The sequence below is a fragment of the Geospiza fortis genome, unplaced genomic scaffold (genome assembly GCF_000277835.1).
Source record: "Geospiza fortis unplaced genomic scaffold, GeoFor_1.0 scaffold97, whole genome shotgun sequence".
NCBI lineage: Eukaryota > Metazoa > Chordata > Aves > Passeriformes > Thraupidae > Geospiza > Geospiza fortis.
This window is the reverse complement of record NW_005054343.1, coordinates 1,200,064-1,216,443: the sequence shown is the minus strand read 5'-3', so window position 1 is coordinate 1,216,443 and position 16,380 is coordinate 1,200,064. Positions and strand designations below refer to the sequence as shown.

At 40.6% G+C, this 16,380-nt stretch overlaps 1 protein-coding gene across 1 annotated transcript in view; it reads right to left on the bottom strand.

Moving 5' to 3' along the window:
* Window positions 1–11,142: 11,142 nt before the first annotated feature.
* Window positions 11,143–16,380, bottom strand: part of MMP2 (matrix metallopeptidase 2) — a 29,302-nt gene continuing 24,064 nt past the window's right edge. Inside the window, exons 11-13 of the mRNA XM_005422721.2 lie at window positions 15,635–15,794; window positions 12,866–12,975; window positions 11,143–12,132 (exon numbers count right to left, since the gene is read on the bottom strand). Coding sequence (XP_005422778.1) covers window positions 12,029–12,132; window positions 12,866–12,975; window positions 15,635–15,794 — 374 coding nt within the window. The 3' untranslated portion in view covers window positions 11,143–12,028. The remainder of the gene's footprint in view (window positions 12,133–12,865; window positions 12,976–15,634; window positions 15,795–16,380) is intronic.

Below are 16,380 nucleotides of genomic sequence, written 5' to 3'. Positions count from 1 at the left end.
GATCAGGCTGCTTTATCAAGAGGCCTTAGGTAAACACAAGACTTTCCAAGACTAAGGATCTGGGATTTTTGGAAGGCTAAATTGTGCAGTGCCAGTCCTTGCCTTGGTAGTCCAATGGTGTAGTGTAAACACTTTATGTCAATTAATTACTCAGGGATTTATTAACTTGAAATTTTAAGAAAACTGCTTGCTTCATTGCTGTCTGCAAACAAAACATGCAGAGTGAAGAAGGTTCACATAGCCTAGGCATTTTGGCAGAAAGTGAACATAAAATGTGTTAATTGAACAGAGGACAGTAATTCAAAAGGATGTGTGCCATTAAAATGGATCATACAATCCATGAAAGAACTTAGAAATAAACACAGTGTTTCCACCACTGTTGTGGAAACTGAAAAGTGACAGTAGATGGGGAGACAACAACAGAGAAAGACACAGGAAAATCTCCACAAACACAAAATAGAAAAGGCCTTGTGGAAATTTACCCCAATGTAAATCAAGTTGAAAATGTATTGATATTTGGGAGATGCCTCTGACAGTTATGAACTTAAACAAGAAGGATGGATATTTCTCTGAAGAATTTCAGAGTGTATAGATCTGCAAACAATTTATATATCAAAGCAGTCACCAAATGGGCTGGAGAGGCAGAGCAACAAATCATTTCCAGAAACTGCCATTATCAGAATTTATAAGTAGTGGTAATCTCAGTGTTGTTACAAAAGTGAATATTAATGTCTGTATTTTAAATAAAATCTGATTTTGATTTTGTTATGGGGCCTTAGAACTCCTTGGAAATGGTCTTGGAAAATTGTGCTGTAGCCGTGTCAGCTGGAGTCTTGACGTATAAATGACAGAAATCTGGAAAGTATTCTAAACTACCTGTACTGTCTTGTTAAATCACAGTGCAGTGTTTCATCTGACCATTGAAGATGTGTATAGTAAGCCGAGTTAACAGACAGATGCACAGGTGACTTTCTTATTAAAAAACAGACTATTCCTTATTTATTTCTAATGTTTTTCTAAAGAATTTGTGCTCCCAGATGATTTTATGCTTTTGCATTCATTTCTTGTTTTGGGAAGGAAGATCTTTTAATAATGTTTAGCATCAACCTCTCCCACCTGTGCAATTTGCTGCTCTAGTAAAAGTGCTGTTCCCCTGCAAAAGCTTATAACGTGTTATATGAAATGTCAGAAATGATAAAGCAAACCCAAGAACCTCTGAAAGAAAATGTACTGCCATGAATATCTGAAATTTACCGAACCACTGCTTTTATTATACTTAAATTTTAATAAACACTTTTCTTAAGAGCTTGTGCTTCAGTAGGCAAAGAAATGTGTTTTCTATGTAAATAGCAGTGTTTGACTTTTTTAAAAGAAAACTGTATTCCACTGCAGTAATAAATCCTACAAGCAAACTAAGGCACAGTTTAGGCCATGAGATATGGAATAAAATCTCTGAAACCTCTCTCTATGCTTGTTGGGTTGCCAGTTGTGGGCAAGAATGCCGTAGAGAACTGATTTTCTCAATGTTCTCGTGTACGTTCAAGTTTTGAAAATAAGAGAGAAGGGAGGAAGCCAAAACCCATGAAAGGGTGCTAATAAGCTCATTTTGCCTCTTTATTGTTTTATGCCTTGCCCCAGATTCTATAGCTTCACTCTCAAATGAGATGGTATGGCACAGGATTTATTTCTGAGCGCTTGTCACTCCTCAGTAGAAAGCATTTACGTCTTCCATAAGAATGCTTTCTATTCATAACTTCCTTGATAGCATTTTTATCCACTTACTTTACCCTGAGGTATCACTTAGAGCGCTGCTCAGAGGTTGGCAGGGTTAGTGTCACCATTAATGCATTACAGTTGGCTGCCAGAGGTGGTAATGCTTTGCTGGCAGTTGTGTTTCAGAGCTGCTGTCTCTCGTGTCAAAGGACTTCCTTTCCAAGGTGCCAGGCCAGCACTTCCTTCCGTCTGAAGTCTTCCTCAGTAACTCTACCAACTCTCCCAGTTACCACTTTTAGTCTCCCAAGATATCAGGCTTAAAGTCTTGCAAGTTTAAATACGTATTTGTAACTGTTTTTACAAATGTCTGCAAATACAACTGATTTTCCGGAGTAGTCGTTTCAGCAAGTCTCCTTTGCATCTCTTCAGGGCCAAGTTAGCAACCAAGCAAGAAGTGAAAAGGGCAGATTGTAACAGGGCCAGTCTGTGACTCCATCCTATGCAGAAATATCACTTGAATATTTTCAGAATGAAAGGCAGTCTCTCCAGTTTTATATTCTGCTTGTGCTTTTTACTGCTCTTTCCCACATATAATTGGAGAGCTTTTGTGTAGTTTTTCAGGCAAGACAACCATTGTGTAGTTTTTCAGGCAAGAAACCTGTCATGCACAGCTTTCTCTTTGTCTTCTCCTTTTTTCCAAAGAAGATCACTGTAAGGGACTTGTACAATAACAGTAATGCTTCCTGTATTACAGTAAGTGATGTGGTGGTTGTTTAGCTTTGCATGGACTGGCAGAAGGCTGGAGTTGCAGCATTCTAAAATCTGTTCATGGTTTATTTGGTGAGGTTGGATTGGTTCTCAAGCTGGTTTTGATCTGTTTTTCTGTGGCTAAAACTGGCAATTATAATGCTTATCCATGAAAGCAAAGTTGCTTGCTTTAACACAGACCTAGGGCACATCTCACATGGAGATAATATCATGGAAGAATGGAAACATAGGAGAGTTCTTTGCTTTTTTTTTTTTAGATTTCTTCTTCCTGTTCTCTGTCCCAAAGTAAATGTTCTGCCTTTGCATGAGTAAGAATTGGATGTTAAGACCTCTGAATATCCTTGGATAACTTAAAGCAAACGGGCTGTCATAACATGATTGAGCACAAAGTTTGTGGCTGAGTTCAAAAGTACCTGAGAGGAGAATAAATGTGTTTAAGGAACTTTGAGATAAAAGGCCAGGGATTTTAGCAAGCACATTCATGGCATTGTGGAAATTGAACTACTTAAGAGGACAGTCATTTAATGTGGTAAATTTTCTGTTGTTTATAGCCCTCAAATCAAGGGTAAAAGTGACTGATCAATGTAGTAATCAGTGGTTGAATTTGAGGGGACGATTAAGGAGATCAGGTTATATTATCACAATGCTCCTTCAAACATAAAAGCTACAAAAGCACTACTGAGCATATGCACAATCAGAATTTTATGTACCACATTTATGTTGAAATGAGTATCTACTGTTCTAAAGTGCTCTGAGTGAGGAGGGGGGGGCCTTCACTTTAACCCTTCCTTCCTCAAACTCAGCATGAATGCTGAGCTGTTTTAGAGGGCCTTGCAAATAGGAAGAAAAGAAAATTCCTCCTTTATCCACAATGCAGTGCTGTTGTGTTTAACTCCAGGTAAATGTGTTGTTTTTTAAAATAATGGTAATAATATAATCATCTTGCATTTTGGTAAACTGAAAGTGTTTTTATGAATAACCACCAGTGATACAGATAAAACCTGTCCACACTCATCCCATCAGGGAAATGGAGAGGTCTTGCCAACATAGATTAGATTGTGATGGATATTAGACAGTAAGTGAGAATAGATTAATCTATATAAATGTGAAGTATTTAGTAGTATTCTTGAACTCCAGGTAATGAAATGCCATCGAGGCACAGTTAAATTTCTGTTTATTGACAGACATCTGCTGCAGTAAAGAGCCTGCCAGGAGCATGGTCTATGTTTTGAATTGATTTTATATCCTGATAACTCTCCATAGTTGTGTGAAACGTGCCCAGCTGCTGGAACGGAATTCAGTAGTTCTGTCTCTAGTAATAATTTATCTGTTACCTTTCTTATGATTATTCCCCTTCTGATGATCCCTCCCCTTCCTCCCTGTAAATAATAGCAGAAAGAAGACCTCTAATGACAAGTTAGTTCATCTCAGAGTTTTGAGCTGCTTGCATATTTATTTTATACTGTCGATACTTTGTTAGTATTTCCATGATGTCTGAAATTTTGGTATTGGCCTAAGAGCAGTAGCAGCTGTAACAGCTGTCTGGTCAAGAGAAATAATTTTTGGATTCAAAATGTAGTTTTGCGTTGCTGCCCCTCCAACAGTGAGTGCTGAGTGATGTTCAGGTGTGATGGCACAGGGGAGGTGAGGCCAGTGCAGCATCCCAAGGGTGAAACAGAGCCATAATCTCTGTGAAGATGAACCACATGGCTACTTATCTACTCATTTACCACTTCCCTTGCTCTTTTGCTGTGGCCATTCTCACATTTTGGATTATCCTGTGGAGTTACTGCCTGGTAGCTCTGTATCTGCACTGTTAATGTGAGACTAGGTGGCACTGCCCATCCTCTTGGTTTTGCTCTCAAAGTTGTGTGTTTAGGGGGGTGTGTGTGCAGCAGTCATCTCCCCTAATTAGCAAGGTTTCCCACTCTATCTCCTGTGTTCTCAAGCACACTAAGATATTTCAGGCTATACTTTCACTGTGATGCCACAGTTGTGCCATACCTTTTATCCATAGAGGCAAGGTTTGCATAATTTCCTATTCTCTGAGTTGACATACTAGTCACATGCCAAGATCTAAAAAGAATTACTTTTAAAAGAAAATTTTATAGTTAAATAAACAATTTCAGGTGTTGAATTATACCAGAGAATTGCACCAAGGTGACCTGTTAAAATTACATTCAGGTGGTATCAGTTTAAAGAACAAAGACTTTAACAAGTCTGGAAAAAATATAGATAATAGGTTGGCATACCCATAGTGTGTGGTGGAGATAGTGCTGAGATGTGGCCAGAGGTCTACTGGCAGCACACTGTGCTGCTATAAAGACAATATTTGCTCTGCAGACTGGCAGGAGTTGCTGTGGAGGACTTAACTCCTACAGAGAGGAAATTCCTTGAACCTGGCTCAGTCATTTCCCAGCCTGTCCTGGCTGAGGCTGTGCGGCTTTGGATGACTTTACTCGTTTGGCTTGAAGGGATGGTGGCTAAAATGAAGAGCCTGAGGGACAGGAGGAAGGAGAGACAGCAGGGAAGAAGCTTCCCCTAAATGAGTGTGGAGCATACATATGGCAGAGTGTATATGGGAGTTGTTGGAACGGGATTCAACAGTTCTCCCTCTCTTTACAGAATTGATTCTGTAAAAGAATTTTCACACTTATTCCTATCTAAATGCGATTTCCTTCTGATGTTTAAGCACTATTTATCTTTTTAAATAGCTTGGTACTACCCCAAAATAAGTAGCCCAAAGAGATCCAAATCCTTCAAGCCTCCTGCTCGGCAGTGTCTTACAGCGAGGACTCCGAGCAGCTGTTCTGTGGGCTGCCTTTGCTGCAGGGCTGTTGTGGGGCCGTGTTGGAGGAGGAGCGGTGTCAGGGGTGTCAGGGCTCGGGGAGCCTGGTCCCGGTGCTATGCTGGAGGAATGGGTGTCTGGGCTCCAGGAGTCTTGTCCTGGTGCCGTGCTGGAGGAGTGGGTCTCAGGGCTCCGGGAGCCTTGTCCCCATGCCATGCTGGAGGAGGAATGGGTGTCAGGGCTCGGGGAGCTTTGTCCCAGTGCCGTGCTGGAGGAGCGGTGTCAGTGCTCCGGCAGCCCTGTCCCGGTGCTATGCTGGAGGAATGGGTGTCAGGGCTCCGGGAGTCTTGTCCTGGTGCCGTGCTGGAGGAATGGGCGTCAGGGCTCCGGGAGTCTTGTCCTGGTGCCGTGCTGGAGGAGCGGGTGTCAGGGCTCCAGGAGCCCTGTCCCCATGCCATGCTGGAGGAGGAGCGGTGTCAATGCTCCAGCAGCCCCGTCCCGGTGCCGGCGCCCCGCGGTTCGGGTGCGGTGCGGCCGCGCTCCCGCAGGGGCCGCTCCGAGCCCGGAGTGCGGAACGCGCCCGCAGCGGGAACTTCAACACAGCTTCCCTTCCCACATGTTTGTGACAGCCCGACTGCTGGCTCTGGAAGGAAAATCAAACTGGAAGCAATGCTGTGTCAACTGCAGTAACTCTCCCTCGGTTTGCTTTAAAGCTGTCAATTATTGTAAAGCCACTTCTTGGCTTTTATCCCCTTGAACTCCAGGAGTTGTTCTAGTTTACATCCACATTTCAGAAATATCCTTCTGAATTAGCCTACTTTGGACTGTGTTTAGGGGTAGTGAGCATGCAGCTTATTCCAAACTTAGGAGAAAGTAAAGCTCATGAACTTTGGTTGTATTTTTTCCACCTTAATTTTTGCAGAGCCTCCTTTTGCCTTTTCACAGTGTGCGTGCGGTGTCTACAGCAGCCTAGTTCATGTCACAGTTATTCAGATCATACTCCATTACTTACATTCCTAAGAACTTTAGAATTGGCAAACAATCTTACATGGAAATAAGATTCTGTGCATGTAAATGTGAGAATGGATGAAAGTCCTACAAATGAGGGGTTTAGAAACCCCTTGACAACATTAGGAAAAACAGAAAAAGGATTTTCAGTGTAGGTCCTCCTACTTCATATTTTGAGCTGCTGATGAATAGAATTGTGAGTGGCCTTGAAAAGTACATTTACTTAATGGAAAAGCATGAAAATGCTAGAATTTAATGAGCCTTGCCATGTCTTCAGCTAGTGAGAAACGAGTCCCTCTCTTCTGAGGCCTGGGTTCAACAGTCAATGCATTGACCACAGAGAGGAAGCAGAGCCCTTGTCTTCCTTCTGCACGCAGGACTTGCCTCTCTGGTAGAGTCCTGTGCCTTGGTTTGCCTTGTTCACTCCTCTGCTGCTGCCCTGAGGCACTGAACTCTGCTGCGGGGGTTCCACTGGGTCCGGTTCAGGGAGATGGAAGGGAGAGCAGTGGAGAGTGGCTGTGGCCAGAATTGTTTAGGTGCAGCCACAGCAGAAATTATCTCTCCATGGCTGAAGTGACTGTGTGATGTGGCACTGGATGGGAGACCTGGGGTTCAATTTCCCAATTCCTTGGCTAGTGGTGATTAGGAACTTTATGAAGTGGAGGTGCTGGGTCTGCATCATTGCCTGGCACTCAGCTGCAGAGTGTGAAGCTGCTTTCAGGCTTTTGGCAGCAATATTGTGCTGTAAGAGGCATAGGTAAGGCAGAATATAGCTGTGAAGCAGTCCAAGGTTGAAGCAGGGGTAAGAGACATGGAAAATAAGCCCACTTGGATAGCTTAATATTGTGAATTCCTGTCTTTTAGAAAGTGGAGACCACCTCCACATAATTCCAGAGACAGACTGCCAAACTCCAGGCTAATCTAAATTAAAACAATTATCCTCTTACAATTTTAGTTTATTTTGGCAATGCTAACAAATTCTTAACAGCAAAGCAAGTCAGTCATTTGTGAGTAATTCTGAGAAGTCCCAGAGGAAAGGACTGGGCAGTAAAAGACAGCTGAAAGTTCAACAGATTCTGTTTTTCACCCTCAGGCTCATTGTGCAGAGCATCTGTGGCAGGGTTTGCAAGGCAAATGCAGACCTGTAGTGTCATGAGGCCTTTTATCCTTGTATCCCTCTTCCAGGCTGGCTTGCTGGTTGTCTGAAAGATTCTGCACATGAGTATGGTGAATCTGGCTGAAGCTGATCTTTAGAAGCCTCCTGGGAGTTTGGGGATTTGCAAAATTAGGTGAAGGAATGATCCAGTGATGACATAAGCAGGCAGTGTGGATACAGTCTTCCCAGTGCTACTTAGGCTGACCAGCCTGCAAGTGCTGGTGTGGCCTCTCATGGAGCTTTTGCAAGAAAAGTTTGAGCAATAAAACAAATGATTATCTTGGATTTCTTGGCTGTTATCTCCAGTAGTGCTACCAGGGAAGGTCACCTGTGCAGGCTGAGCACTTTTACTTTATCTCCCTGTGTTGTTCTTTGCTCAGACTGTGATTTATTTTCTGGAGAAGGGAAAAGCTGGTGTTATGTACTGAGCAGGTTTAGGTCAATTAGCCTTGACACAGTTGGACTAGATGATTGTCATATGTCTCTTCAAACCAAATATTCTATTCTGACATCTATAGGAAATAAAATATTCTAATACAGCCATGAGGTATTTTTTTGTGTGTGCATATGTATGTAGGCATGCATGCAGGCATACATTTAATATGTAATTTAGAAAAAGCTATTATATATACTTCTTAAATTATAGAAATTAATTTAATGGCCTAAGGCAGTTCAAGACTAGAAGAGACTGTTGGTTCACTCAATCCATTCCCTTCTTGGTCCAGGCCAGGGATTTGTTTTCCCAAAAACCATGAGAAATAATATGTCTGATGAAGAATATTCTCTGAAAAAGCAAGGAGTCTTGATTTGAAGACATAGTTGTTGGCTTGGTTGTTTTTTTGAGGTTTTTTTCCTGATTTTTTTTTTTTTTTTGTTCTTACTACAGTTTTCTACCTAGAAATACCTAATACTTCTGATTGTTTTACATAACCAGTCTGGAACAAGTGTTTCTCTTTGCATGTACCAATGTCTGTGATTCCACAGAGCTCAATGCCTGCTTGTTTGCTGATTTCAGCTCTTCCAAAAGCAGAAGTATGTTCATTCACTTAGTCTTTGCTGCTAAAAACATACATGTCTGAGTTTATAAATAGAAATAATGTGTCAAAAATGGACCTAAAGGGCCTACTTCCTCCTGATTTTAAGCACAGTTACAGTCAATTCCTAAAATTTATGGGTAACTGCTGCTTTGTAAAATCAAGACAGAGTAGCAGGAAGAAATTGTATTTTTAGCAAATACAAAGTATTAGTGAGACACAAAGTGCTAAGCATGATTCACAGTTCAGGCTGCTCTGTCTGTTGAGTGTTTAAGCTGTGGCATTTCATTATAGCCTTGGCTGCTTTTTATGTATTGTGATGGAGCTGTTGCTAAACCACTGCCCTTTGCCCTACTGGACTGGAGCTGCCCTGCTGGGGAACTGCAGCCCATCCTGCTCATAACTTCAGCTCAAGGAGCAAGAGTGTCTGAACTCTCCCCATGTTGCAACAAGCTTTGGTGCAACGTGTGTGCAACTCTACCCTGACACCAAAAAGCCCTGAGTGAACCCAACTTCAATTTAATAAAACTCTAGAAGTAGAACAAGTTCAATAAATGTTTGTGCTGGATTTTGTATGGCTTTGAGGTAAACATTTATGCTTTTTCACTTTTCTTATTTTTGAAAAAGGTAGGTAAAAACTCTTGGTTCTGTTCTGGAAATGTCTTGGGAGAAGTGTGTTGAGGGCAGGAAAGGCAGGGACAGTGTCCTCCTTGACAAGGGCACAGTCTCAGAGTGCACAAGAGAGGTGAAAAAAGAGGCTTGGGAAGGATAATCTGGTTCAGCCAAGGGTCCAGGGATCATCAAGAAAGTCCATAGTGTTGGGACAGACCTGGAGTTAAACAGGGAAGCAAATGAGTGCGATGAGTTTGCATGGGACATGTTGGGTACAGGCTGAGCTGCAGTGCTTCTCAGGTAAGGACTTTCCCTCTCCTGGTTAACTCATTACCAACAAGAAAGGAGAGGGAGGTTTTAGAAGTGGCTCTCCATAAGTGGAATTAGACCCAAAGACTTTTTCAAGACACATTTTGTGACTTAGTGTTTCCCAGGTCAGATGTGAAAGGCTAATGAGAAGGTCAGTGTACTCCCCCAGCTTGTCTGACGTACGTATGTCAGTGATAACCTGGCAAATGTTACAGCTGATGAACAGAAACAGATGTGTTTATAAATGACCTGTGTTAATCTTAAAGTCGCCAGTCTGAAACTGAACCCAAAGAAGTGTGCATTGGGTTAAGGATAGAAAATTTCTTTCTGGTTTTCTGCCAGTGATTTAGTAGCTGGAGAATGGGTTTACACAGGCAGGAACAAAAGGAGATGCTGAGCAGAACTCCTTACACCCACCAGATGTGCAGAGTTTTGGAGGATTATGGTGCTATTACTACAGAACATAAGATGGTAGATTTGCCAGTATTGCAGAACATGCATGAGTTGTAGACAAGAAAGAACCTATTTCAGTAATCAGTAGAAATGTGATTTAGCAAGTTCAGAGCTGGAAGGCCCATTGCAAAATGTTCTACAATGTCTGTGTATGAAACCCCTTTTATATTAAATACAGATGCTAGAGTAGGCATGTTAGGGCAGTATTGACATAAGAACATAAAAATCTTCAGGGGATGGTTATTGAGGATTCTTAAAACAGAGCTTAAATTATTGCAGTGCTCAAAAGGAATGCCTGGCAGTCATTAAAGATAGAGAATATTTTCAGTGCTAGTGGAGGAAGATGTTTATGATCAGGACAGATCATACATCCCTGAAATAGATCCTGCTATCACGAGAGGGTTGCCAGGTGTTTGTAAAAACTGAAACACTAACATTTGCAATTAGAGTCACTTTGTTTTGTGTTTTCTTTTGTTGGCTCTGGTGCAAGACTAATTGTGAAGGCGATTAATGATTTCTAATGAGAATGAGTATTCTGGGGAGGAGATAAGGCATCTTTCCTTTTGGCATAAGTACAAATATTGCTGGCTCATCCAGATGAGGGTTGTCTATAGTAATTGACAGCTTCCCAAAGTGAAGTTATATCTGGATGAGTGCAATTAAAAGATGATTTGACAAATGCCATTTTAGAAAAAGTATATTTTCAGAATATCATAGTAAAAAATCTCTGCTTAGAACAGGAAAGCACTGAGTGTAAACAAACATGAAGTTGTGGAGGACATGAGAAGAAACCAGATCATGGGCTCAGGTATTAGTTACTGGTCAGTTCTGTGGATCATGGACTTAAAGATGTTTTTAGAAGGACCTAGGTTGACCCCTTGCCTGATCCATAGAGGATTATGAATTTTTATGCGCATGGAGCAGGATAAGATCCTTGGCCAGATGGTGTCTGATCTCATGGGCAGGATAAGGGTTTACATCCCTGTTTCTCAAGCTTCCATCCCTATAAGATACATACACCCTCTCTTCCTGCTGGGCTGTGATAGAGTGTGCTCGACAGACAGGAGCAGAAACTGTTCAGGGAGGGTAGCAGGCTTTGCACAGACATGGGGCCAAATTCTCTCTTTAATTAAATTGCTGCAGTTGCACCTTGGAACCAACAGAGAAAATAACCTGGGTTTCTAAATACCCCCACTATGTGCTTATATACTGGGGTAATGTTTTTGCCTTTGATAGGTAATGCACTGAAACATGCTACTGGATTTATAATTTCAAGTGATACAAGGAAGCCTGGCCATGAGTAGTGTTGACAGTGTAATTTGATTTTATTGGTATTGTTGGCACTTCATGTGTGGGACATTCTTTTCTGGTTTATTTTTTAATGAGAAACATTCAATCAGATTGGGACAAGAACAAAGCCTAATTGAAAAACCCCCCCAATATTATAAAGAACAGAAAAATAAAACATGTTAAACAATACTTGACTTTTATGTATAACGCATTGTCTTCAAAAATCTGAGTCGTTTCCATCCATATAAACAAGTTATATAGTAGTAACAAAGTGCATGAAGCAAATTGCTAAATTTAACTAAGGTATTAAAATAAAAAGTACTTTAAAACAATACTTTAACACAGTTTTTTGCCATGATTCTATCATGCATCAACACAAAGCAGATCCTGAGGCAACCTGTGCCTTTGACAGTCTTTCTGTATTATTATGTAAATAAATGGAAGTAATGATCAAACTCGTAAGAAGGTGAAAAACATCAAGACAAACCATCCATTTATAACAGAGTTGTATTTAAAAAAATAAAAATCAAAGTGCACTGCTGGTACATCTCATTTGAGCCTATCTGGTATGTGAATAACAGAGGGGCATGATCCAGTCTCCAAAGGTTCCAAGGCTTTGTTTAAGCACCAAGGCAATAAAGAATGATGGCTGTTCTGTTCATAGCACTACTATGACTAGCATGACAACGGAAAAATTGTACCAGAATATATAGTAAACATCTTTTGTATACTGAGGAGGCAAACACTCTTAAATTATCTGATGTGTACAGTACTGGTACTTAGTGTCTTGGTGCCAGTACCAGACTGGTCCAGTAATTAGCATTCAGATCTATTTCTAATTACAGATAAGGCATATAACAAAGAAGTAAATATTTGGTTATTGATATCTCATATGGTTCAGCAACCCAACCAGTCAGAGCTTATCTTGCCAATTTTAACAATCTTCAAACTCTTGTCTTCCATTTGTAGATAGTACTGATCTTTGAAAAAGTAGGTGTATCCTGTTAAAATAAATAAATAAACATGCTCAGATTATGGAGTACATAATTCTTGGTCAAAGATTTTTTGTCTTTGTGATTTCATGAAGCTTAATGAATTTGCTTATTTCCCAAGAAATTCATATGTATTTGTATTATTAAAAAGATATAATTTAAAAATACATTGAAATTCCCATCCTGTGGAAGAGAGCTCTTGTTAAATGGAGCCTTATTAAGGTCACTGCTTTATGAGCCAGAGTTTTCTGGGATGAAATGTTTGCTGGCAAAATAGATGTTGAAAATGTGACTGAGTCAGGACTCATGTGACACCAGTGTTGCTTTCAGACTTTAGTGCATATCTGTGCAAAATTTAAGGCCCCTTAAAACCGCGGGCCAGGATCTCAGCTGGAGAGCATAGGAAATTAAGAAAAATTGCGACACAGAACCCATTCATGCCTGTGATCAGGGAGATTATCATCCTTGAGTTCTGGCTGTGCTAGGGCAGGATGGTGCTGAAATGGTGCTGGGAGTGTGTGCTGGTGTGGAGGAACCTGGGGAGTGTCAAGGAGCTGGGAAATGTCCAAGCCACAAGGAATGGCTCGGTCATGCACCCTGGTGTTAGGACATCCTGTGCATCAGGCATTGGGTGGCTCCATTTGGCTCCTGATCATGGACCACAAGAAATTAGTCTCCAATAAGTTTTGCAGCAAACAAATAAGAGAGTTTGTTAGTGATTTAAATCAGAATTACAGCTTACCACTGTCCCCAAGGCCCAGGACAGCATCGAGGTTATCTGGAACACCATTCCAAGAGTCAGCAATGAATTTAGGGGATGCAAGCTCCATTTTCTTCTTTTCTTCATTGTACCTGAAGGAAGTGATATGTCTACATTACAAATCTGCATCTAATGTTAGATTGTAATATAATTTTTCAGGGTGTCCTGAGCAAATGTGACTATATAAAACAAATAGAAATATAATAACTGAGATTGTAACATGGTTTCTATTTCATTATAATTATTACTAATTCCTTTAAAACCCTGTGAAATTTTACATCTTTCCTTCAAAAATGCAATTCTGAATTGAAAATACACTTTTTAAGCAAAATTCCTTTCAGAAACATAATTTGGATAGGAATCAGTGCTGAGGAGGAGGTGTGGAGATGTCCTGAGCACAGTGATGTGCAATATAGTTTGAACCAGGCTTCAAGTACAGCATGTGAGGCCTCAATGATCCTTCAGATGCTCAAGCACCTCTTCAGGAGCAGAAGACTTCAGAGAGGTTGCCTTTGACAGTACTGGAGGGGGAAAACCATTTATGTTCCCAATTTCTATTTATCCATGTCCATAGGTATCTCAGGTTACTTTTCCCTCATTGCTCTATGGAACTACTTGGAATATATCCAAAGTTACACCAGTACTAACCATCACTAGGTTAATCAGAATCAATTTAATTGATTCATTTAAATTCCTTACTATTTTTTTTCTGGTCTGTTTTAAGAAAATCTAATACTTTGCTGGGTAGCTTTAAAATTTCAGCTGTGGAATCTGAGCCAGCTCCTTTTCCCCTCCCTCACAAAACTTTGCTCTGCTCAACAGTCTTGTTATAATAACACTAAAATAGCTTGTGGCTGGAATGAAGGAGAAAGAAGGCTTCCAAAAACCCCATTTAAAGTAAGTGTGATAATGACACAGGAAGGACTATGGTATGTAAGTATTTTGATTCCACTGACAGAGTCCTTGTATAAAATGTAACAGCCACATACTTAAGGGTTATAGAGTCTGTTCAACAGAGATGCATTTTTTTTAATGTTTTTCAACTGCTTGCATTCTTCTTTACACAGATAGAAATCACTTAATCCTATTTTGTTTCCTTAACAATAAATTATGCATTCTGCAGTGACTGCACTTGATAAGGTACTTTGATAGAAATACTGTCTGTGATTGGAGTGATGAATTACTTGGAGGCCCTGCAGTACAGTTAATCAAAACAATAGTTGGTACAGAGGAAACCAGCAGCTTTTTAACTCATAGTCTGTAGGTTTTAGTAGCAGTCTGAAGTGCTGTAAATGGCTGTATTAGAACTACTTGTGTTTAAATGGTCTCTACAGTGTGACATTAAAGAATTAATAACATTCTTTAAGGTTTTAGTTCTTTTTTTTTTCTTTAGATAATGGAGAAGAGTACTGTCCTTAAAGTAATTGAAAATTATGATCAAGTGGCAGTTGTATGGAAAGAGTATTTTATTTACTTACAGGAATCCACAGCCATTAGGACAAAATAAAGAAAGTCATTCAGTTTAATCATAACATGGAATTATTGTTCACATAAAACGGACTCAATTATACTGAGACGTCCTTTGATATCTTATACAGAACATCTCTCAGAATGAACCCTTAAAGGTTGGAGAATCTTTTAGATTTCTGGTGGTTATTTCTGATGTTTAACTTTCCTCTAAATTGTCAGTTAATGAATGGGTCCACTTTCAGCCTGTTGTGTATGTCTGCATTCCTGAAGTGCAGTCCTGTTCCTGGAACAGGCCTCTGACAGTGACTGCAGGAGTCAGGGCCTCTCTTTTGTTCTGGTGCCATTTTGACAGCTCAGAGGTAACTCACAAAGATTCTCCTCTGCTTTTTAAGTGGTCCTTTGTGCCAGATCTTCCTGGCAATTATGGTAATGAAATTATATTAAATACAATCATACAATTAGTAGACTCTTCAGGTGTAATGTAGGATATTTATTTCTACCACAGTAATAGCCTTGAGACTTTTTAAGGACATTCTTTCTTAATCTAAGATGATAAGGTAAGAGCATGGTAGCAGATCACCTGAGTTTCACTGGAAACATGAAAAGGATTGAGAGACTGTCAAAATGAATTGAAGCGAAGATTTTTCTCAAAGTACTTAGAGATACACTTGTGGCTTGTTCAGATTTCCTCAGTGCCAACTATATTAGTAGAGCAAAGGTGTAAGTGATGGTAGATCAGCTGCTGAAAGGGTTTACAGTCATCCCCAGCAGGTTTTGGTAGTCACACTGCTGTTTCCTTTAAATCCAGTGCCTCTAAACCCGATAGCTCAGTGAACGAATTTCTTAGGTAATCTGGTCAGTCTTTGGATTCAAGTGATTGGAGCTCACTGTATATTTAAGGAATTCCTTGTAGAGTTTTCTCCCAGCATTTGTGAGCTGACAGTAAGGACAACTTGCCCCTCTGAAGAGCCAGGGACTGATGTGGGGCGGTTGCTGGTACATGGGGGCACAGGGATGAGTTGTTAGTGGTGGCAGCCTGACAGACACCCCCAGATACCCTCTTCCATTGCTATTTTTCAGGCTGTTGTTTTCTCAAATATGTGCCAGTTTCCTGTTACTGTACTGAAGCATTTCCTGCTGTCAGCACTGTCCTGGCAGCCCTTGCTCTGCATTCCCAGAGGATGTGCCCTGTGTTTGGTCTCCCCTCATGAATCTCAGGGTGCATTCAGCCCTGGAGACAGCTCAGCTAACAGCATCCCACCACCACTCAATGCAGCTTACTTCCAGTATCTGTCTCCAGCAAAAATGTATGTCTTCTTGTTCCTGCCCCAGTTAAAGGCTGCATCCACACGCTGCACATCAGGGGGCAGCCCCAGGCTGCTGAGCTTCTTTGGATAGCCCCTGTCCAAGTTGCTGGCTGAATAAACCCAGTACTCATTTCCTAAGTAGGGGAGAAAAAAAAAAGCAAACAAAAACTATTTATTAATCACTTTTTTGCTTTGCCATGTGACTTTTTATGGTGCTAGCTGTATCAATAGACTTTCTAGTATTTTACAAATTTATGATTATATTCCAGTGGTACTGTGGTTACCACTGCTTTTGCTACTGAAGTGCTCCTTGCCTCAGAAAATGACATCCCCTCGTTTCTCTTGCTTCTTCCCTTCTTAGCTGATGCACCTTTGAGACAGACACTGCCTTGGTACATTGCAGTTATATGCTAAAGCAAGTCATCTATACAGGAAATTTTTTATATGATGAAAACCGAAACCAGGCAGGGTCACCTGATGTTCAAATACAGACGCTCATTTTCACCATTTATTTGTTTTGTTGGCCAGTTTTATTGAGTGATTAATAGAAGTTTTTGCTCAGAGTTCCTGTTGTCCTTTGTCACACAACATTATCTAATGTCTCTCCAGATATGTACTAGTAGACTATGTAGTAGTGTTCAATTTTCTTTACATGGAATTATAATTTCCTTAGTAAATAGCCTCACTGGATTGTCTGAAAGCCATGGAAAGATTTATTAA